General features: G+C 44.6%; 1 protein-coding gene across 2 annotated transcripts in view; it reads left to right on the top strand.

The window, feature by feature from the left end:
* ANKRD44 (ankyrin repeat domain 44) overlaps positions 1–24,038 on the top strand; it is a 724,718-nt gene that overhangs the window by 528,864 nt on the left and 171,816 nt on the right. For both annotated transcript variants that reach the window (XM_063430205.1, XM_063430204.1), the window contains exon 22: positions 15,149–15,236. In XM_063430205.1, coding sequence (XP_063286275.1) covers positions 15,149–15,236 — 88 coding nt within the window. The remainder of the gene's footprint in view (positions 1–15,148; positions 15,237–24,038) is intronic.

Here is a 24,038-nt window from a genome sequence, read left to right as displayed (position 1 = left end):
ATTTCCATTCCAAACAGAGCTACCATGAGCAATAAAGCTATACCCATACCCAATAAAAGCTATACCCAATACCCAATAAAAGCTATACCCAATAAAGCTATACCCATAATGGCATACCATTTGCAATAGTAGACAACCCAAGGTATTGCAAATGGGGTATGTCCAGTCTTTTTTAGTAGCCATTTGGTCACAAACACTGGCCAAAGTTGGCGTTAGTATTTGTTTGTGTGTGAAAAATTCAAAAAACGCCAATTTTGCCCAGTGTTTGTGACTAAGTGGCTACTAAAAAAGACTGGACATACCTCATTTGCAATACCTTGGGTTGTCTACTATTGCAAATGGTATGCCATCATAGGGGTAATTTTCATTCTTGGGCTACCATAGGGTCACAAAGGCAACGTAAGCAATCTGGCGAATTTTAATGTGAAAAAAATGAAACACAAGCCTTGTATTTGACGCTGTAACTTTTGAAAACACCATAAAACCTGTACATGAGGGGTACTGTTGTACTCGGGAGACTTCGGTGAACACAAATATTTGTGTCTCAAAACAGTAAAAAGTATCACAGCAATAATATCGTCCGTGTTGTTTGTGCGTGAAAAATTAAAAAAACGTCACTTTTACTGGCGATATCATTGTTGTAATATATTTTATTGTTTTGAAACACTAATATGTGTTCAACGAAGTCTCCCAAGTAAAACAGTACCCCCCATGTACAGGTTTTATGGTGTCTTGGAAAGTTATAGGGTTAAATATAGTGCTAGCAAATTAAATTCCCTATACTTTCGGCATGGGTTGTCAGGCAGGTCCCGCTAATTGTAATTAATTAGGATACCTAATTGTTTAAAACTATTACATAAATATGTGTAGAATATATATATATATATAATTTTTTTTTAAATGTTTTTATTTATATATAGGTATATATATATAGTGATATATACGTATATATTTATGTATATAGATATATATATTATTTCGTTCTACGTTTATTTTGATATAAATATATATATATATTAATATCACAATACAGTTAGAATGAAATAACACACATCTATATATTTTTAAATTATTTTAAATTATTTTTTTAATTTATTGAATTTTATTTTTTTACATATTTACATATTTTTTTATATTATAAATAAATATATATATATATATATATATATATATATATAAAACAATAATTATTTATATATATATATTTAATCAGTATCAGTCTACGTGTAATTTGATATGAATATATATATTATTATATATATATTAATAGTAAAATACACCTAGACAGTGTATGTAGAAATGGAGGTACGTTCGGAAAATATACTTCCACAGAGAATTTCCACAAGGAACAAAAACCAAAACGAAAAAGATTTGCCACTAGAAGGGGACAAAAAGGACGGACCCACTGGACTCAGAGGGAAACCACCAGTGCGGAAATAATCCCTGTCTTTAATTTATCAGATAGACCACTTAATCATCAGGAACTGGACATTCTCAATAAGGGACTTTTAATTTATTGAATTTTATTTTTTTACATATTTACATATTTTTTTATATTATAAATAAATATATATATATATATATATATATATATATAACAATAATTATATATATATATATATATATATATATATTTAATCAGTATCAGTCTACGTGTAATTTGATATGAATATATATATTATTATATATATATTAATAGTAAAATACACCTAGACAGTGTATGTAGAAATGGAGGTACGTTCGGAAAATATACTTCCACAGAGAATTTCCACAATGAACAAAAACCAAAACGAAAAAGATTTACCACTAGAAGGGGACAAAAAGGACGGACCCACTGGACTCAGAGGGAAACCACCAGTGCGGAAATAATCCCTGTCTTTAATTTATCAGATAGACCACTTAATCATCAGGAACTGGACATTCTCAATAAGGGACTTTCATTTATACCTACTAAGGCTCCAAACCATTTCCAGTGGAATGTGGAACTATACAAATTTCGCCGCACACTTAGGTTGAAAGATTTCTTTAATAAAAATCAAAAACCTGGGGATCAAAATTTGAAATCTAACCAACAATTTTTTTTAAAACCTAGCCAATTTGATCCTCCAACAAACCAACCCACGATCAGAACATTTCTATCCACTGTGAAGAATGAGACCTTGGATGCCTTAAAGAAACACAAACCACTATATTGGAATTTTACAAAGGAACAACATACACTGGTACGTCAATTGGCGTCAGATCCAACAATTGTAATTCGACCCGCAGATAAGGGCGGGGGTATAGTGGTACTCAATTACTCCTATTATGCGAGTGAGATCCATAAACAACTGGCAGTAGAAACAACCTACCAACCGTTGGATAGAGATCCGACTAGCGATATTGCACAGAAAATTGAGGAAACACTTCTATTTGGATTGAGGGCAGGCTTTATTGGAACGGATCTGTTTGAATATCTGCAGAAAACCCACCCTCGTACTCCTGTGCTATATACGCTTCCGAAGATCCATAAAAATCCAGCCAACCCACCAGGTAGACCAATTGTGTCGGCAGTGGATGGCATCTTGGAACCCATAGCCAAGTATCTTGATCATCTTTTTAAACAACCAGTCACTGCGATTCCAACATGTATTAAGGACACAAACAGTCTTCTATATAATCTGAGACAAATAGAAGAATTTGATGGGTTATTCATTACTATGGATGTCAACAGTTTATACACTGTTATCCCGCATGAAGAGGGTATTGAGGCCATGAGGCAATTATTATCCAATTCTACACATTACTATGGACCTCCCATAGAGTACACAATGGAATTGCTGTCCTTGGCATTACGAAATAACTATTTCAGGTTTGAGACCCAATGGTTCCTACAAGTCTCAGGCACATCTATGGGGGCAGCGATGGCCCCCATGTATGCCAGCACGTTCATGTTTGATTTTGAGCAAAAATAAATTTTGACATGATACCAGAACCAAATAGTACGATATTATCGATTCATCGATGACATCTTAATACTCTGGAATGGAACACGTGATGAAGCGGACGCACTGATTGAATATGTTAATAACTTACCGACACCAATTAAAGTGACCTCACATATCGATTCGAAAAATGTCCAATTTCTTGACATACAACTATCTTGACATAGAACTATATCAATCACAAACTTGAGTACAAATTGTACACTAAACCCACGGACCAGAACACCATTCTGCACGCCGAAAGTTTCCACCCGCCACATTTGAAAAAATCATTACCACTCTCTCAATTTTTGAGAGTATATAGGAACAACTCTCAAGAAGAACAACGGGAGGAACAATTGAGAATGATGTACGCAAAGTTTGTAAAGAGGGGGTACAGACGCCCTATATTGGAAAATGATCTATGTCAAGCTAAGGAACAATATTCTAATAAGGGAAGAATTCCTCCAAAGGAAACCGCAACAAGAGTAGTATTTCCCATGAAATTATACTCCGCAAGTAAGGAAATAACGGAGTCCATCAGCCGGAATTGGAATATGATACAACAAGATCCGACGCTTCCAAAAGAATTTACATCTAAACCTATGTTCTGCTATAAGAGAAATAGGAATTTATTAGTGAAAACAGATCCCATCCATTGTTATAATCCCACGCAAAGAGGGAAGATAAACAATGGATGTATTAGATGCCTAGTGTGAGAAACTGACTCTGCTGGGTTTCGAACCCTGGTTTACATGCTGCTAAACCTCTTCCTTACCACTACACCACCCTGCCTTTTGCAAATGTACCTGAGATCTGGTAACCTTGACTCTATAAGCATTGGTATCAGTGACAAGTCTCTTCAGCTGTGTCTGGTCCTGTGTCTGGTTCTTGGCCTATAAAAGCCACTTCCTGTCTCTGTACTTTTGCCAGATTATTGTGGTTCCTGTACTCTCTAATCAAGCTTGTTCCTGTTTCTCCTACCTGTTGCTGATTTTGGACCATTTTGACTTTGCTGCTTCTCCTTCCCACTGACCTCGGCTTGCCTCACTACGATTATCATCTCTCTGTTCCAGTCTCCCATCTCTGCTTAAGACCAGAAGGCCACTCAAGGCTCAGGGGCTCAACCACCTGGGTAACGAGTGGCTACCTCTGGCAGAAAACATTGCTGATCTGGCTACTGGACTCCAAAACTTTGTAACATCAATATCATTACAGAATAATCTGGCCCATTCATGGAGACCGTCGGATCAGATTCTGCATTGGCCCAGCAGGTTGCTTTTAATGCACAGACCATTCAAGTGCTGCAGGATCAGGTAGCTGAACTGCAAAATGAAGTTCGATCAATGCATGGTGAGCTTACCAGCTACAGGGCACATGATGTTGCGGCTGCTGCTGCTACTACTGTTACACCTGCACAAGATGCCCGCTTGCCTCTACCAGAAAAATTTGGAGGAGACCGCAAAAAATTTAGGGGTTTCCTAAATCAATGCCGTTTGCATTTTATGATGTTGCCTAACCGTTTTCCATCTGAAAGAGAGAAGGTGGGATTTATTTTCTCCCTATTCAAAGATGAAGCCCTGGCTTGGGGCTCCCCTTTTCTGGAACAGGACAGTCCAGTCTTGGGAAATTTAAAAGACTTTCTTGAGGCCATGTGCCTAGTTTTTGATGACCCCAATCGCTGTGCTACAGCAGAAGCCACTCTCCTTCATTTACATCAAGGGAGGCGCTCTGTGGCTGAATATGCTGCTGAATTCAGACAATGGGTTGCTGATACTACTTGGAACCAATCAGTCCAGAGGTTCCACTTCAGAAAGGGTCTCTCAGAAGCTATAAAAGATGAGTTAGCTCGTGTTGATCTTCCTGTTGAGTTTGATGCATTTGTGCGGTTGGCTATCCGTATTGATCGGAGACTTTCAGAAAGAACATTGGAAAGACAGGGCTCTTTTAAACCAAGTGCTACTCCTACTTTCTATTCAAGAATTTCTACTCTGACCCCACAAACACCTACAGAATCTGAACCTGAGGCTATGCAGGTAGATCTAATAAGAGGGTCATTATCCAATGAAGAAAAACAGTGGCGACGCACTCACAATTTATGCCTGTATTGTGGTAGTGCAGGGCATTATGCCATCAATTGCCCTAGCAAGTCTAAAAGAACAATAGCTATGACTGCTGAGGATGCACAGATTCAACACCAATCCCAGATTTCAGACCAACTGGATTCTGTCACACAACCCTTGTTTTCTCTGGCTCAGGGTGAAGAGGGTATGATGACTCAACATCCTCATTTGGTGGTGCCTATCTCTTTGCAATATGGTGATAATAAAATTTCAACTACAGCTATGATAGATTCTGGAGCAGGCGGAAACTTTATGGATATCAAATTTGCAGCAGGAAATAAAATTCAGTGTATCCCTAAATCTTCACCTGTGTTAATGGAAACAGTAGACGGTTCTCCACTCACGTCAGGCCCGGTTACACATGAGACTGTGCCCTTAAAATTGATGCTGGAAGTGAATCACCATGAGTCTATATCTTTCCACCTAATTTCCTCAACACAGTTTCCAGTGATTTTGGGTATACCCTGGCTTGCTCTGCATAACCCACAGATTGATTGGAAGACTAGAACTTTGTCCTTTCCTTCAGAACACTGCTTAATAAATTGTCAACCCTCTAAGGCAACAACTGTTGCTACAACAATTAATGAAATGGTTGATACAAACTTAACTAAGCTTCCTCTACAATATCGGGATTTTGCAGATGTCTGTGATAAGAAGAATGCTGATCAGCTTCCACCTCACAGGCCTTATGATTGCCCCATAGAGTTGCTACCTGGAGCTGCTATCCCATTTGGCCGTATATACTCCCTTTCTGAGCCTGAATTGAAAGCACTTCGTGAATACATACAAGAAAATCTTGCCAAAGGCTTTATTCGACCATCTACTTCTCCAGCAGGAGCTCCTATATTCTTTGTAGAAAAGAAAGATGGCAGTCTACGGCCATGTGTCGATTACAGGGACATTAATAAAATCACTGTTAAAAAACGCTATTCCTTGCCTCTCATTCCTGAACTTCTGGAGAGACTTCGTTCAGGTAAAATATTTACGAAGCTTGATCTACGGGGGGCATATAATCTGGTTCGCATAAGACCAAATGATGAATGGAAAACAGCTTTCAGAACCAGGTACGGACATTACGAATATCTAGTAATGCCATTTGGGCTTTGTAATGCCCCTGCAACTTTTCAGCATCTAATCAATGATGTACTACGGGATCTCCTGGATCAGTTTGTTGTGGCATATTTGGATGAAATCCTGATATTTTCTGATAATCTTGAAAATCACAGAAAACAGGTCTGCATTGTTCTTGAGCGCCTTCGTACCCACCACCTATACATTAAACTGGAAAAATGTGAGTTTGAACAAACAGAAATTCAATTCCTGGGATATGTAATAACTCCTAAAGGTTTAAGTATGGACGCAAGTAAAATTAAAGCTGTGCTGGACTGGCCCATCCCCAAGAATGAAAAAGATATTCAGAGATTTGTGGGGTTTGCCAATTTTTACAGGCGTTTCATTAAGAATTTCTCTGCCGTTATTACACCGATCACTGAACTTACACGTAAAGGGACTTCTTTTCAGTGGTCCAATAAGGCTGACACTGCATTTTCCAGATTAAAGACTCTGTTTACATCTGCCCCTATCCTGGTACATCCTCAGCCAGAATTGCCATTTACTGTAGAGGTAGATGCTTCTGATTCAGCTGTTGGGGCTATACTGTCTCAAAGGACTGGACCTAAGATGTTGTTACATCCATGTGCCTTCTATTCCCGCCAGATGTTACCAGCAGAAAGAAATTATGACATAGGGAATAAAGAACTTTTGGCTATAAAAGCTGCCTTTGCCGAATGGAGAAATCTCTTGGAGGGAGCCACCCATCCAATTACTGTCCTCACAGATCACAAAAATCTGGAATGTATTCAATCAGCTAAGAGACTGTCAGCCAGACAAGCACGCTGGTCCCTATTTTTCTCAAGGTTTAATTTTTTGATTTCATACCGCCCTGGTTCCAGAAATGGCAAGGCAGATGCCTTGTCTAGGATAGCTGACCCCCTCCATACTACAGTAACCAAAGCCACCATCTTGCCTGAGAGTAGATTTTTAGGAGTTACCTTTCCTTCTGATCTAATGTCTCGCATTAAAAAGGGCTACGCTGATGATCCAGTTTTTCGTGATCCTCCTCGTGATCTTCATATGACCATGCTTAATGGGTTTTGGATTTTTCAACAACGTCTGTTTGTTCCAGAATCAGTGCGACTGGACGTTTTACGTCTCTACCATGACTCAAAACCAGCAGGTCATCCAGGAATCCGAAAGACACAAGAACTACTTACCCGATCCTTTTGGGGGCCTAAATATTATGAGGATGTTAAGAAGTATGTGTCCTCTTGTGATGTATGTGCCAGACATAAGACTCCTCGCTCATCCCCTGTTGGCATGCTTCAGCCTCTTCCTATTCCTCATCGTCCCTGGGGATCTATTTCCATGGACTTTATTGTGGAACTACCTCCCTCTAAGGAACACACTACCATTCTTGTTGTTGTGGACCGGTTAACTAAGATGAGTCATTTCATACCTGCTTGTGGTCTCCCTTCAGCTAAACAGACTGCTGACCTAGTTATTCGGGAAATATTTCGCTTGTATGGAGTGCCTGATGAAGTAATTTCTGACAGGGGAGTGCAATTTACATCTCATTTTTGGAAATATTTTTGTTCTATTCTAGGTATTAATGTAAATCTGTCGTCAGCTTTTCATCCACAAAGTAATGGACAGACTGAGCGAACCAACCAGACGTTAGAACAATATTTGCTGTGCTATATTAGTTACCTGCAGGATGACTGGCTGGATTTTCTACCCACGGCGGAATTTGCCTATAACAATGCCCAACACTGCTCCACTTCTCTGAGCCCATTTTTTGCTAATTATGGTTACCATCCAACCTTTCTAGTGAGTCTCCCAATTACTACTTCCATTCCTGCAGTCACTGACCGGCTAACCACCTTACGAGATTCCCAAGAACTGTTGAAGAAGACTCTTTCGGAGGCTCAGGAATGTTACAAAAGAGCTGCTGATAGGCATAGAAAGGAGGCCCCAGTTTATCATGTTGGTGACAAGGTTTGGCTGTCAACAAAGAATCTTAAACTTAGGATTCCTTCTCATAAATTGGGTCAAAAGTTCATGGGACCTTTTGAGATCATCGCTCAGATCAATGCTGTCACCTTCCGTCTGCAACTTCCAGATTCCATGAAAATACATCCAGTGTTTCACGTTGCACTGCTTAAACCTTTTCATGAAAATACTTTCCCTGGTCGAGCCCTGCCTGCCCCACCACCAGTCCTCGTGGATGGTGAAGATGAATACGAGGTGGAAAAAATTCTTGACTCCAGGATATTCCGCAACAAGCTTCAATATTTGGTTCTTTGGAAAGGCTATGGTGAAGAGGATAGGTCATGGGAACCAGTGGACAATATTCATGCTCCTGATCTTCTTCAGTCTTTCCATGCACAGTACCCTGCTAAACCAGGAAATAGGGCATCCAGAGGCTGCGCCTGTAGAGGTGGGAGTAATGTGAGGAACTGACTCTGCTGGGTTTCGAACCCTGGTTTACATGCTGCTAAACCTCTTCCTTACCACTACACCAGCCTGCCTTTTGCAAATGTACCTGAGATCTGGTAACCTTGACTCTATAAGCATTGGTATCAGTGACAAGTCTCTTCAGCTGTGTCTGGTCATGTGTCTGGTTCTTGGCCTATAAAAGCCACTTCTTGTCTCTGTACCTTTGCCAGATTATTGTGGTTCCTGTACTCTCTAATCAAGCTTGTTCCTGTTTCTCCTACCTGTTGCTGATTTTGGACCGTTTTGACTTTGCTGCTTCTCCTTCCCACTGACCTCGGCTTGCCTCACTACGATTATCATCTCTCTGTTCCAGTCTCCCATCTCTGCTTAAGACCAGAAGGCCACTCAAGGCTCACGGGCTCAACCACCTGGGTAACGAGTGGCTACCTCTGGCAGAAAACATTGCTGATCTGGCTACTGGACTCCAAAACTTTGTAACATCAATATCATTACACCTAGGGTGTGTAACCTGTGGGCATATAATCCCATCCAAAACACTTTCTCACCCACATACGGGGAAACTGTACAAGATTGCTCATAGGATACACTGTCGCACAGAATTTGTCATATATAAACTCACATGTCCTTGTGGACTGAGTTATATAGGAAAGACAGAGACAGCTCTGTGCGAGAGAATCAGAGGCCACAGGTCAAGTATCCGTCTTGCCTATCGAGATGGCAGATCGGACAAACCTGTGGCCAGACATTTCTTGGAAAAGCAACACCCACTCTCTGCTCTGCGGTGTGTGGCGTTTAATCATATCCCGTCGTCGGCTAGAGGGGGAAATCGAGGAAAACTTCTCTTACAGAGAGAGACTTATTGGAATTGGACACTTTGGCTCCGAAAGGCCTAAATGAAAAATGTTCCTTTATTTCGTTCCTATAATGTTTTAACTACTACTGCATCACTATATCCTTCTAATCTATTGGAGTCTAAAGAAATAATGGCTTTTCCATAGGGACCTCACTAGGGAAGATGACCCCTGGCGATGATCCCCTGGAGAAACTTTTCTTTAGTTTTTTTAAAATAATTATGTTATGAATTTAGTTTATGCATTTATAATATTGTAAAGTATGGCAACCTAACACTCATCAACAGCTGTATACATAAATATTAGGACAGACAGGGTTTTTTTTATTTTTTTGATTTTTATATCACATCTACATGAGGGGTTGTATTAAACATCAAATAACCCTTCCTTAACCATTAACACATTATCACAAGAGTAATAATTTATTACACTTATTAATTATAGGGATATACACTATGCAATTTATAGTAGGCTTATACATATATTTTGTGATTGCTTTGTATTAGGGATTACCTTTTTTAGGTAATATAATATATATTGATATTTAAGATAAAACTCAGAACACTATCTTATAGTATAATAGATTCACTTATGATTATATTTCAGTGGCACATTTAATTAATTGTGTGATAACCTCACTGCATGATTGTCAGTTTAAATTGTTTATGCTCACTTTTTTATTAACCATTTTTCTGTTTTCACTTACTTATGTGTCACATATTGATAGATAGATCCCCTCAGCTCGAAGCATATTCTATGTCTTTGCTCTGCTCATTCTTATCTACTCCTGCTGGCACGGCTAGTCGCTACGTTATGGAGTGGGTGGCGTTGTTTATCAAAGGAGACTCTCTCCTACCGGTGGCTGTTTACATAGTAGCAACCATGGCCGATGGTATCGGAGGTTGCTAGGACACTATGACGCTTCCTGGGTTAACACATGGCCCCCCCCTCCATCACGTGATGCGAAGTGTGGACTGCTGCGGCACATGCGCTGTGATGCCGGGTACACGCCGTGCCGGAGGAGTGATGAAATACAGCTGATTTGGTGAGTGATTATTGGATGAGATGTCTTATATATGTTTGTCTTTTGCAATATCTTATGCCTTGTGTGTCCTGGAAAGCTCCGACCGGGAGCTGAAACGTTGACTGGTTCTACCTACAAATAAACTGGATGAATTTATCCCAAGAGTGCCGGTAAATGCTTTTTTGATCTATATATTATTGGGACCTGGCACCTGGTTACATTTCTTAAGTAGGAGTGCAAGAGGCTCTTTTTTGTTTTTATATATATATATATATATATATATATATATATATATATATATATATATACACACATACTTAGATCATATATATATATTATGATCTAAGTATATATATATTTTTTTTACACTTATTAACTTAATTTTATTTTATTTCTAGCCAGCAGGGGGACTACCTGTCATTACAGGCAGTCCCCCTGCTGGCAATGCACCAGGCAGCTAGCCAGGCCATGTGATTGTGAGGTCCTCACAAGGACCGGAGGGCGTACAATTGCGCGTTTAGAGACGCTTAAAATAGGGCGTAATTGTACTCCCTCCGGTCTTAAGGGGTTAAACTAATAACACACAAAGAATGAAATGTTGCCATGTTTTTATTGAACACACCATGTAAACATCCACAGTGCAGGTGGAAAAAATATGTGAACCCCTAGACTAATGACATCTCCAAGAGCTAATTGGAGTGAGATGTCAGCCAACTGGAGTCCAATCAATGAGATGAGATTGGAGGTGTTGGTTACAGCTGCCCTGCCCTATAAAAACACACACCAGCCAGTTCTGGGTTTGCTTTTCACAAGAAGCATTGCCTGATGTGAATGATGCCTCGCACAAAAGAGCTCTCAGAAGACCTACGATTAAGAATTGTTGTCTTGAATAAAGCTGGAAAGGGTTATAAAAGTATCTCCAAAAGCCTTGCTGTTCATCAGTCCACGGTAAGACAAATTGTCTATAAATGGAGAAAGTTCAGCACTGCTGCTACTCTCCCTAGGAGTGGCCGTCCTGTAAAGATAACTGCAAGAGCACAGCGCAGACTGCTCAATGAGGTGAAGAAGAATCCTAGAGTGTCAGCTAAAGACTTACAAAAGTCACTGGCAAATGCTAACATCCCTGTTAGCGAATCTACAATACGTAAAACACTAAACAAAAATGGATTTCATGGGAGGATACCACAGAGGAAGCCACTGCTGTCCAAACAAAACATTGCTGCACAAGAGCACCTGGATGTTCCACAGCAGTACTGGCAAAATATTCTGTGGACAGATGAAACCAAAGTTGAGTTGTTTGGAAGATACACACAACACTATGTGTGGCGAAAAAGAGGCACAGCACACCAACATCAACAAAACCTCATCCCAACTGTGAAGTATGGTGGTGGGGCATCATGGTTTGGGGCTGCTTTGCTGTGTCAGGGCCTGGACGGATTGCTATCATCAAAGAAAATATGAATTCCCAAGTTTAATCAGACATTTTGTAGGAGAACTTAAGGCCATCTGTCTACCAGCTGAAGCTCAACAGAAGATGGGTGTTGCAATGACCCAAAGCATAGAAGTAAATCAACAACAGAATGGCTTAAACAGAAGAAAATACGCTTTCTGAAGTGGTCCTGACCTCAACCCGATTGACATGCTGTGGCATGACCTCAAGAAAGCAATTCACACCAGACATCCCAAGAATATTGCTGAACTGAAACAGTTCTGTAAAGAGGAATGATCAAGAATTACTCCTGACCGTTGTGCACGCCTGATCTGCAACTACAGGAAACGTTTGGTTGAAGTTATTGCTGCCAAAGGAGGTTCAACCAGTTATTAAATGCAAGGGTTCACATACTTTTTCCACCTGAACTGTGAATGTTTACATGGTGTGTTCAATAAAAACATGGCAACATTTCATTCTTTGTGTGTTATTAGTTTAAGCAGACTGTGATTGTCTATTGTTGTGACTTAGATGATGATCAGATCACATTTTATGACCAATTTGTGCAGAAATCCATATAATTCCAAAGGGTTCGCATACTTTTTCTTGCAACTGTATAAATAAATGTAGCCTATGTGATCACCCACATATATTCCTCTTTTAACCAGTACATGTCCCTTCTATTTGTTGTGCTTGGGACAGAGGCAAAAGGCAAGGCAATAAGTTAAAAAGCTATGAAAAAGCTATGTGGTGTAGTCATTCCATCTCTCACACATGGAATGTCCCATCAGTAATTCAGGCCAGCAACAGGTTGTTATGTTTTGTTTTGTTCAAGGTTTTTAGGTTTTTAGGTAAGATCCTCTGTGTATGGAAAATCTCAGGTATTTCAGAATTTATGGTGCTATTTAGTTCTATATCAAGTTCTTTATTAACCAGGCAAAACAAAACAGAATTTGTGGAAAGCAAGAAAATATATGTAATCGAGCAAAACAAAACGGTTATAAGTCTAGGAACCTAACAAAGGTTACAAACAACGGGGATTTATCCAGTAAGCAGTGTCCTGCTACACAAAGGCAAGTATGGTATCTGGTTAGAACCAGGAAAGGAAAATCAGAGGCAGGTATCAGTCCCCCATCAGCATAGCACAGAACCAAGTTATTAACAATAATTAACCTAATGCAAAGTGCTGCTAAAAGTAGAGTGAGTTTAAATACATATGGTGTTTTGTTTGTAAGTGCTGTCTTGATTCTGCTTTTTGTATTGCAGAGTTTGGCATCTCACAGTAATATTGTGGGGTTTTTTTTGGAGGGGGTGTTTATTCCAATGGGTGCCTTGGCTGGCTCTAGAGGTATTCTTAGTCCTGCAATATAAGCATTGCAGTTTCTCAAATACTACAATGTTTTATATTGCAGACGAAGGGGGCAGGGACACTGCACCCAGACCATTTGCCTTTAGTGTCCCTTTAAGATGCCTCCCTCGATTGTTGGGGGGGGGGCTGGGAGGGCATCACCTGGTAATTGGTCTCCAAAGGTGCCTCTTCTCCCTTCATTTTTGCAATACCAAAAAAGTATTTTATTGGCACAACAAAAATAAAAATTGATATTAAAATAGCAGGTTTTGGCCTAATATGGGACTTCCTCAGGGACCAGAAACCATAAAAACAAGTATATAAATAGTACAAAAATGCCTAACATACCCTCCAGCAGCTGCTTGGGATTTATTTAGCAAAAACAGCATTACACTATTGTGTATCTCTTTTTCAGATTTTTTAAAGGTGTATTCCCACATTGTTTTAAAAATGATAAACTCAGATTTCCTCACTGTCACCTAATGCCTTCTCTGCTTACTAACTTTTCCTCCATTCCAGTGTTGCTTCATGGGAGTTACTTTTGTGTAACACCCACGTCCTAGCCATCCTCCACTCTGCCTCTGTACTGGCATCGAAATGGAATGACGTTCCTATACTCCCTAGCTGGCACTAAAAGTTTGAAGTGCCGGCTAGGGAGTTTCCATAGCAACCACAGACCATGTCCTGTGGTTGCTTTGGGAAGAGAACAGGGTGACCTGTCCTACTGCCTTCGAGGCACTGACTGACAGCTGGAAGAAAAAATAATTTTTAAACCCCTAATTGGGGTTCTGCCAAAATTTTTAAAAATAAAATGGCCGCGGGCGGCGAGGGAGCTGTAAGCAGTGATCTCCCTGCTCAGCTCCCTCGTGCGCACAGCAGTGCTGCTGGAGCTGGAATATAACGTCACTCCGGCTCCTGCATCACTAAGAGGCGCGCAAGAGAGCTTAGCAGCCCCACTGGACCCCAGGGACTCCATGCCCGCAGTCCTAAAGGTAGGGTGGCTGGGTGGAGTAAAATGTAAAAAAAGAAAAAAATGGTACGTGTGTCTGTTAGGGAGTTTGTATGTGTTTGTGTGTCTGTCAAAGAGTATATGTGTGTTTGTCAGTGAGAGTGAATGTGTGCTTGTCAGTGAGTGTGTGAAAGTATATGTGTTTGTCAGTGAGAATATATCTGTTCTTGTCAGTGAGAGTACATATGTGTTTGTATGTGTGTCAGTGTGTGTATCTGTGTGTCAAGGTTTGTGTATGTGTCACTGTGTGTATCTAAGTGTGTGTGTGTGTATGTGCCAGTGTGTATCAGTGCGTTTGTATGTGCCTGTGTGTGTGTGTGTATGTCAGTGTGTGTGTATCTGAGTGTGTCAGTTTATGTATGTGCCAGTGTGTATCTGTGGGTGCAAGTGTGTGTATGTCACTGTGTGTATCTGAGTGTGTGTGTGTATTTGTGAGTCAAGATGTGTGTATCTGTCTGTCAGATGTGTCAGATACACACACACACACACACACACACAGATGCACTCTGACACCTTGACACACTGGCACAAACAAACACATAAACGCACACCGTGACACACAAATATACACACACACACACACACACACACTGTGTGTCAAGGTGTGTGTATCTGTGTGCCACTATGTGCCAGTGTGTGTATCTGTGTGTCAGATATATATACACACACACACACACACACACTGGCACATACAAGCACAGATACTGTTTTTGAGTGTGAGACATGGGCTCTAAGGTTTTTATAGGGAACCACTTTTAAACCTTGCAATGCCTGGTTGAGTTCTCGTATAGCACATAGATGTTGCTGGCTTCATTTTGAAATGCTCAAGGCTGTTTTATTGAGCTTCATGATGCAGATTAATAACTGCTTGTATACTTTCTGTAGGTAATGAAAACTGTTTAGAAGTACTATTAGAACAAAAATCATTCCGGAATTTCCAGGGAAATCTCTTCTCTCCCTTACATTGTGCAGTGTAAGTAACATCATTATCATGTCTGTTAAATGATATAATTATCATATACCCTGTTTACAATGTGAAATTTTTGATACATTGATAATGTTGTAATGTACGGTTGTGCTTAAAAGTTTCCGTGCCCTAGCAGAAATTGTGAAATTTTGGCATTGATTTTGAAAATATGACTGATCATGCAAAATAATGTATTTTATTGAAGGATAGTGATTATATGAAGACATTTTTGTTGTTTGGCTCCTTTTTAAATCATAATAACAGAAATCACCCAAATGACCTTGAGCAAAAGTTTACATACCTTGAATCTTTGGCCTTGTTACAGACACAGAAGGTGACGCACATGGGTTAACATGGTAATTAAAGGTTAATTTCCCAGATCTGCAACTTTTTATATTGCAATTAGTGTCTGTGTGTTTGTTAGCTCTCACGTGGCTGCACTGAGCAGGCTAGATACTGAGCCATGGGGAGCAGAAAGAACTGTCAAAAACCTGCGTAATAAAGTAATGGAGAGAGGCGGCTCTCTAATTAGGCAATTTAGGCAAAGCCTTAGGCCTTGCGGCTGCCTAAATCGCCTCGGGGCAGACTACCATAGACTGAGGACCCGACACAGGAGGGGGCTCGGCGGCTTGCCTATAATGCCGCCACGTTCGAGGAACCTCCAGTCAGTCTGCCCGGGAGAGAGCCAGCCTCCTGTCTGCAGCTCCGCCGGGAGTGAGCTGCCGAGTGAAGTGTCTCGCGGGTTACCACGGCAACGCTCTGACTGGAGATCGCAAAATTTACCACGTGGTCTGCAGCTCACTCCCGGCGGAGGGCCGGACCACCGGGGAGAGAGGGCACCCACAGGACCACCAGGAAAGGTATTTATGGACGCCCTCCCCCTGTCATTGCCCCTCCACTCCCCTACCCCCTGTCACTGCCCCTCCACCCCACCTACCCCCTGTTACTGCCCCTCCATCCACCTACCCCCTGTTACAACCCCCTGTCACTGCCCCTCCACCCTCCTACCCTTGTTATGGCCACTCCACCCCACCTGTTACAACCCCCACCCCCTGTCACTGCCCATCCTAACCCCGGTCACTGCTCCTCCACTGCCTGTTAATGCCCCTCCACCCCCTATTACTGCCCCATCCAACCCCTGCCACTGCCCCTCCAACCCCAGTACTACTCTTCCTACCACTGCCCCTCCACCCCGCTTCTGACTGTTACTACCCCTATCCACTGTCACTGCCCCCTACCCCCTGTCACTGCCCCTCCACCCCACCTCCCCCCTGTTACTACCCCTCTATCCCCCTGTCACTGCCCCTCTACCCCATCCCGTTACTGCCTCTCCATCCTCCCACCCCCTGTTACTGCCCTTCCGCCCCTCTACCCCTGTCACTAACCCTTCATCTCCCCACCCCCTGTTATTACCCCTACTGCCCCCCCACCCCCTGCCCCCTGTCACTTCCCCTCCTACATCTCCCTACCCCTTGTCACTGCCCCTCCACCCCCTCCCCCTGTTACTGCCACTCCACACCCCTACCCCCTGTCACTGCCCCTCCACCCCCTGTCACTGCCCCTCCTTCCCCCGTCACTGCCCCTCCATCCCCCCGTCACTGCCCCTCCATCCCCCCGTCACTGCCCCTCCATCCCCCCGTCACTGCCCCTCCATCCCCCCGTCACTGCCCCTCTATCCCCCCGTCACTGCCCCTCTATCCTCCCGTCACTGCCCCTCTACTCCTTCTACCCCCTGTCACGGCCCCTCTACTGCCCCTACCCCTGTCACGGCCCCTCTACTCCCCCCTACCCCCTGTCACTGCCCCTCTACTACCCCTACCCCCTGTCACTGCCCCTCCAACCCCCCTTCGGCCTGTTACTACCCCTTTCCCCTGTCACTTCCACCCTACCCACTGTCACTGCCCCTCCACCCCAACCCCCTGTCACTGCCCCCCACCATCAACCCCCGACACCATGTCACAGCCCCTCCAGCTCCCTTACCCTCTCACAGCTCCCCTACCATGTCACAGCCCACACACCCACCATCTCAAAGCCACCCACACATATTGTCACAGCCACCCCTACCCTGGGTCTGAGTGCCCAACATATCCGAAAAGCGCTCAGATCCCACAAACTCAGCCGAAACGCCACCGGGGTATAGTTTAGACCAACCGCACACAAGGTGCCTCCCCAAAAAGGTTCCATGAAATCAGGCTGTGAGGTCAGTCTTTTCGGGAGTATCAAATATGTGAAACACAAGGCATGAATTGTTCATGCAGACATTCTTTCTGTGTATCTTGTTCAGGAGTTTACTCCCCCGAAACCAACTCTGTTAGTATGAATCCCCATGAACGTAACTGAAGATGGAAGTCTCAGCGGTGTTTGCGCCATCGAGTGTCTGATTTTAGTTCCATACACTCGATGACCAATAACACTGTCTCTGTTCGTGGCTATAGATGGCCGCCGCAACGTGTTTGCACATACGAACGGCGACCACCCAGCCAATCGCTTGGAATGTTCAGGTTGTTGTGGTTAGTGGAGGTGTGAACAGAGGTTACTGGGGTTAACGAGCGGCACACTCCACATATGGGTGGTCGAACAAGACGTTGTTAATATGTGAAGTGACTGCTATTTTACCGAACGGTCAGATGAACAGGGGAAAGAACACGATGATCCAGGGACTATGAGCTTGAAACATAGGAAATAACAGGGGAGACAATATACGGACAGCCCATACCAGGGATAAGGGTAACAGTCCAAGGTCATTCCGCTACACTGCTCCCCCGTGACCACACAGTCGGGATGTCCCGGAGGCTCAGGGATAATTTTTCCAGTTTTGTCTGTCTAGACAACCCGTCAGCATTTCCATTCTGTTTACCGGTGTGGAAAGGTATTATAAGTCTCAAGGCTGCAGCGCCAAACTCACCACCACTTGGTTTAGCCAGACTAACTGGTTGTAATCCGTGAGCAAAGAGAAGGGCTGTCCGTACAAATAGGGTTGCAACTTTTTCAGGGCCCAGACATTCCTTCTCGATAGCAGCGTAGCTTACTTCTCGGGGTAACAGCTTGCGACTGATGTAAGCTGTAACGGCTACCCAGATAGAGAGAGGGTTTCTGCCGTTGAAGACGTCCTTTTTCCCTGCAAGCTGCTGTGGAGAAGTAGGCTGATGTAATCCCATCCACGATATCCAGAGTGAGGAGCAGGTTCAGCTGTAAACAGGAGCAGAATAATATTCCCAAATAATCCCCTTCCAAGAACGAGACGAGGCTACGTTTTGAAGGGTCAAGATGAACTGAGGACTGGAACACCCAGCCTGCTTTTTATTAGGAATAGATACACACAGAACACTCCCAGGGGGAGGATGAAAACAACCAATAATACAGATGGTAACACCCCCACGTCTCCTCCCCTCAGATAACTACATAACCCAATTAAAATGTCCACATTTTTCCACCAGTTCTGGATGTACCCCAAAAACAGGGGGTACAGCTTTAAATCCGGTAGCGCTGGATAGCTCTCCTTCAGGGGGACAATATATCCAAAAATCACCCCATTCGGATGTATAGTTCGGGAGATACAACGTTCCAAAGTTTTGACCGACCGCACAGACCAACTAGCCGAAATTAGTTCCATGAGTTTTGGCCTTGCGGTCGGTCTCCGTTCGCACGGTAAAAAGGTATGATATTCTTGCCATCCATGCGAATCGCGGGGTTCGCTGGAATCCCCATAGATGATTGCATATAACTACCGAACGAGGGGACGTTCGGTAGTTTCCGTACGAACTTATGGAGGTCTGGAGGACTCAGCGGTGTTCGCCTGTTTGCGTATCCGTTTTCAGTTCCATGCGGTTACAGGCAAACACCGCTGTTCGCACACAAGATGGCCGCGAACACGTGCAAAGTCCCGAAATGGCGGCCACCTCTGTATTACACGCGAAATTCGCACGGAACCAGACGAACAGAGGAATGAAACGAATGGATGTGTAAGTTGCAATTCCCTTGTTTGTTTCACATCCATCAGAGGTTGGGAGGGATCTGTTACACTGCTCCCCTTTTGTGGAACACTCCGGCAGACCCGGATTGATCCTTTTCGGGTCAACTTGGGGCTGTCCGGTCCTTTGTTAGGGCAATAGTTCTGTTTGTCTGGACAGACCGTCCGCGTTCCCATTAAACTTGCCAGGGCGATATTGGATGGAGAAATTGTATGGCTGTAGTGCGAGACTCCATCTCAGTAAGCGTCCATTATCTCCAGCTACTCTGTTCAGCCATACAAGGGGGTTATGATCAGTAATTAAGGTGAATTCTTGACCATACAGATATGGGGTCAATTTCTTTAGTGCCCAGACCAGGGCTAAGCACTCTTTTTCCACTGCCGCGTAACTCACTTCTCTAGGTAACAGTTTTCTGCTGAGATACGCGACAGGGTGTTCGCCCCCGTCTTCGCCGACCTGGCTTAGCACTGCCCCCAGTCCGTACATGGACGCATCTGTGTGGACGACAAATCTTTTGTTAGGGACGGGGGCAGACAAAACAGGTGCATTGATTAAGGCTTGTTTCAAGGTTTGAAATGCTGTTTCACAGGCGGGAGACCACAGGACTACCCTAGGTAAATTTTTCTTTGTTAGATCTGTCAAGGGTTTGGCGATGGCGCTGTAGTCAGGGACAAATCTCCTGTAGTACCCTGCTGTCCCTAAAAATGCTAACACTTGTGTCTTAGTGTGGGGTGTGGGCCAATTGGCTACGGCCTCTACTTTAGCGGGTTCTGGTCGTTGTTTCCCACACCCCACCCTGTGTCCCAAATACTGGACTTCAGCCATGCCAAAGTTACACTTCTCCGGCTTCAGAGTTAGGCCGGCGGCCCTAATCTGATCCAACACAGTCTCTATGTGCTGTAGGTGTTCCCCCCAAGTCTCGCTATAGATCGCAATGTCATCCAGGTATGCGCAAGCGAAGTCCTGGAAGCCATCAAGGAGGCGGTCCACTAAGCGCTGAAAGGTAGCTGGGGCGTTTTTCATCCCGAAGGGCATGACCTTAAACTGGTACAGGCCAAACGGGGTGACAAACGCCGACTTAGGGATAGCGTCCTTGGCCAGGGGAATCTGCCAGTACCCCTTGCACAAGTCAATGGTGGTCAGATAGCGTCCCCTGGCAATGCGATCCAATAGCTCGTCTACTCGGGGCATGGGGTATGCGTCTGTCACAGTTCGGTCGTTGAGGCGTCGATAATCGACACAGAACCGGGTCGTCCCATCCTTTTTGGGGACTAGGACGACGGGAGATGCCCAGGGACTGTCGGATGGCTCTATAACCCCTAGTTTTAACATCTCCTGAATCTCCTTCCTCATCTCTTCTTTTACAGCCTCGGGAATTCTATAGGGATGTTGTCGGAGCGGGGCTTGTCCTGGGGTTTCTACGTAATGGGTCGCTACAGGTGTGTAACCTGGCTCCTGGGAAAAGGTTAACCTCTTTTCAACTAGTAGTTGTTGGAGTTGTTCTCGTTCTGTGGGAGTTAATCGCTCCCCTAGCTGTACCGTATTAAGCAGAGTTTTGGACTCGGGGTTGGCTAATAGATCAGGGATGGGGAGACTGTCAGGGTCCTCAGTGGCGGGGATGCATATGGCGGCTATGTCTTCGGGCCGTTCTTGGTATTCCTTTAATAGGTTTATATGAAAGGACTTCTGTATCTTTTCGTCCTTGCTACTGGCAATGATATAGGTGGTGTCACAGACCTGGGCTACTACTTTGTAGGGGCCTTGCCAGGAGGTCTGCAATTTATTTCCTCGAACGGGTTTAAGTACTAGAACTTTCTGTCCTACCTGGAATGTTCTCAGCCTAGCGTTCCGATCGTACCAATGTTTCTGCCGACCCTGGGCCGCATGGAGATGATCCCGGGCCATCCGGGCTAACTGTTCCATACGGTCCCGCATTTCTAGCACATATGGTACGATGGGGACACCTTCGTGTTCCGTCTCTCCCTCCCAGTGCTCTCGGATGAGGTCGAGGGGGCCTCGCACCCTCCGTCCATAGAGCAGTTCAAAGGGAGAGAACCCAGTGGACTCCTGCGGCACCTCCCGGTAAGCAAACAGGAGGTGTGGCAAAAATCGCTCCCAGTCTCTGTATTCCGCCGTAAAGGTCCGTAGCAATTGCTTTAGGGTACCATTAAAGCGTTCACAGAGACCGTTAGTCTGGGGGTGGTACGGTGAACTAAGCAGGGGCTTAATACCACAGACCTTCCACAACTGCTGGGTTAAGTCTGCGGTAAACTGGGTCCCTCTGTCCGACAAGATTTCCTGGGGAAATCCTACTCTGGTGAATATCCCGACTAGCGCACTGGCGACAGTGTCAGCCTGGATATTCGTCAGAGCGACGGCTTCTGGGTAGCGGGTGGCATAGTCCACCACGGTAAGAATGTATTTCTTACCAGAGGGACTGGGGTTAGGTAGGGGTCCTACTAGATCGACTGCCACCCTGCTAAATGGTTCCTCGATCACAGGCATAGGGGACAGTCGAGCTTTCGGATGATCCCCTCTCTTCCCCACCCTCTGGCATACATCACACGTGCTACAGTAACGGCGCACGTCCTTCGAGATTCCTGGCCAAAAGAAGGTCTGAGTGATTCTGTAGGTTGTGCGGTTACCCCCTAGATGTCCTGCTAACGGAATGTCGTGGCCAATTCGGAGAAGCTCCAATCGGTACTTTCTAGGTACCACTAATTGGCGCTTCTGCGAAGGAGCACAGCCTCTCTTCCTGCCTTCGGTTAATCTGTATAATCGGTCCCCCTCCCATATAAACCGTTCCCGCTCATCCCCTCTATTGTCAGCTAGCTCTCGGTACTTTCGGAGGGTGGGGTCCTGTCTAGTTTCCCTCCCAAACTCCTCTGGGGTGTCCCAAGCTAGCGGTCTCTCGGTAGTGTCATTGCTAGGTGTCTGTCGGTGGCTTACCTGGGTCTCCCGACCTGTTGGCAGATCGTCCTCGATACGGGTCTGTGAGCGGGTGGTCACGGGGCAAGCCGCAGCAGTAGTGGGTAAAAAGGCCGAGGCTAGAGGGCCAATATCATTGCCCAACACGACCTCAGCGGGTAGGTTGTCCATAATGCCCACCGTGGTCTTTCCTGACCCGACTCCCCAATCCAAGTGTACCCGGGCGGTGGGTAAGCGAAAGACAGCCCCCCCTGCGACCCGAACAGCAACAGTACGGTTAGACACAAGTTCTGGTTTCACCAGATGCTTTTGTATTAAAGTGATGGTAGCGCCAGTGTCCCTTAGGCCTTGTGCTATCTGTCCATTTACACGCACCTCCTGACGGTGGTGCTGGCGATTATCTGGGGAAGCCGCTTGGATGGGGTTGGCCTCATATAATATTCCCAGGCATTCCTCAGGACTCCCTTCAATTTCCAGGCAGTGAGCAGCAGCGGGGCGTGAAGATGGGCTTTCGGTGTTAGATGTGCGCCTCCAGTTATTATTGGCTGATCCCAACGGGCAAACACGGGCAATATGTCCCAGGTTGCCGCAGCGATGACACGTCACTTTGTAGGATTCCCGGGGCTGGTTGTTAGACCCTTGAGGACGTGGAGGTCCTGGGGGTACCGGGGCCCGGAATTCTGTGCGTGCAGCGTAGGTTGGGGTGCGGGCCTCTGTTCTAGGTGCTGGTCGTGTAGTACCTTGGCTCACTTTTCTCGTTTCCACATATTCGTCCGCTAGTCGTGCTGCCTCATTTAAGTTGGCTGGGCGGCGATCTCTCACCCAATCCTGTGTATCCGCCGCCAAATCTTGGAAGAAATGTTCCATCAAGAACAATTGTAGCACTTCTTCTCCGGTGTTAGCATTGCACCCTTGCATCCAATGTGATGCCACCCTTTGTAGCTTGTTTGCCCATTCCATGTGGGAGTCCGCTGCCTTCTTTTTGGACTCCCGGAAGCGACGGCGATACGCCTCTGGGGTGACTGCGTATCGGGTGAGTAGTGCGGCTTTCACCCGCTGATATTGTGTGATATCTTCGGCCGTGAGTGCCCGAAAAGCCTCATTTGCTTTTCCTGAAAGTTTTCCAGCCAGAATAGTAACCCATTGGTCTGGAGGTATCTGGTGCAGTGAGCACTGCCGCTCAAAATCTGCCAAATATCCATCAATTTCTTCCTCATTTTCTGCAAACGCTTTAAATGCAGTAAATGGTATTTTCTTCCCTGCAGCAACGGGAGGAGGAGTAGGAACTATATGTGTACTAGCTTGTTGTGCCAATACATGTTCCGTGTCTTGCCTCCTCTTAGTCTCGATCTCCTCTTTTGCGTTCTTGAACAGTCTGTCTAATAGCTCCGTGGTCTTTTCTGGATATAATGCTAATCTTCGCTGTACAATAGCAGTGAGTACATCGTTCTCGCTGACCGGTGCAATAGGTTCAGTTACCTCCATGGATCTATCCATTTCGTCCAGCTCCAGTAGGTCAGCTATCAGCTCTCTCCTTGGTCTGTTACTGGCACTCCTACCACGATTTTCCAATAGATCTTTCAGTGTGGGTCTTTTCAGCTTGGCATACTGAGACTCCATTCAGCACTTGCTCCTTGGGCAAAAAGAACCATCCCACCGCTGCCAACCAATGTAACGGCTACCCAGATAGAGAGAGGGTTTCTGCCGTTGAAGACGTCCTTTTTCCCTGCAAGCTGCTGTGGAGAAGTAGGCTGATGTAATCCCATCCACGATATCCAGAGTGAGGAGCAGGTTCAGCTGTAAACAGGAGCAGAATAATATTCCCAAATAATCCCCTTCCAAGAACGAGACGAGGCTACGTTTTGAAGGGTCAAGATGAACTGAGGACTGGAACACCCAGCCTGCTTTT

The sequence above is a fragment of the Pelobates fuscus genome, chromosome 8 (assembly GCF_036172605.1).
Source record: "Pelobates fuscus isolate aPelFus1 chromosome 8, aPelFus1.pri, whole genome shotgun sequence".
In the NCBI taxonomy this organism is placed as follows: Eukaryota; Metazoa; Chordata; class Amphibia; order Anura; family Pelobatidae; genus Pelobates; species Pelobates fuscus.
The sequence above is the reverse complement of the archived record's forward strand: the minus strand, read 5'-3'. Positions and strand labels throughout refer to the sequence as shown.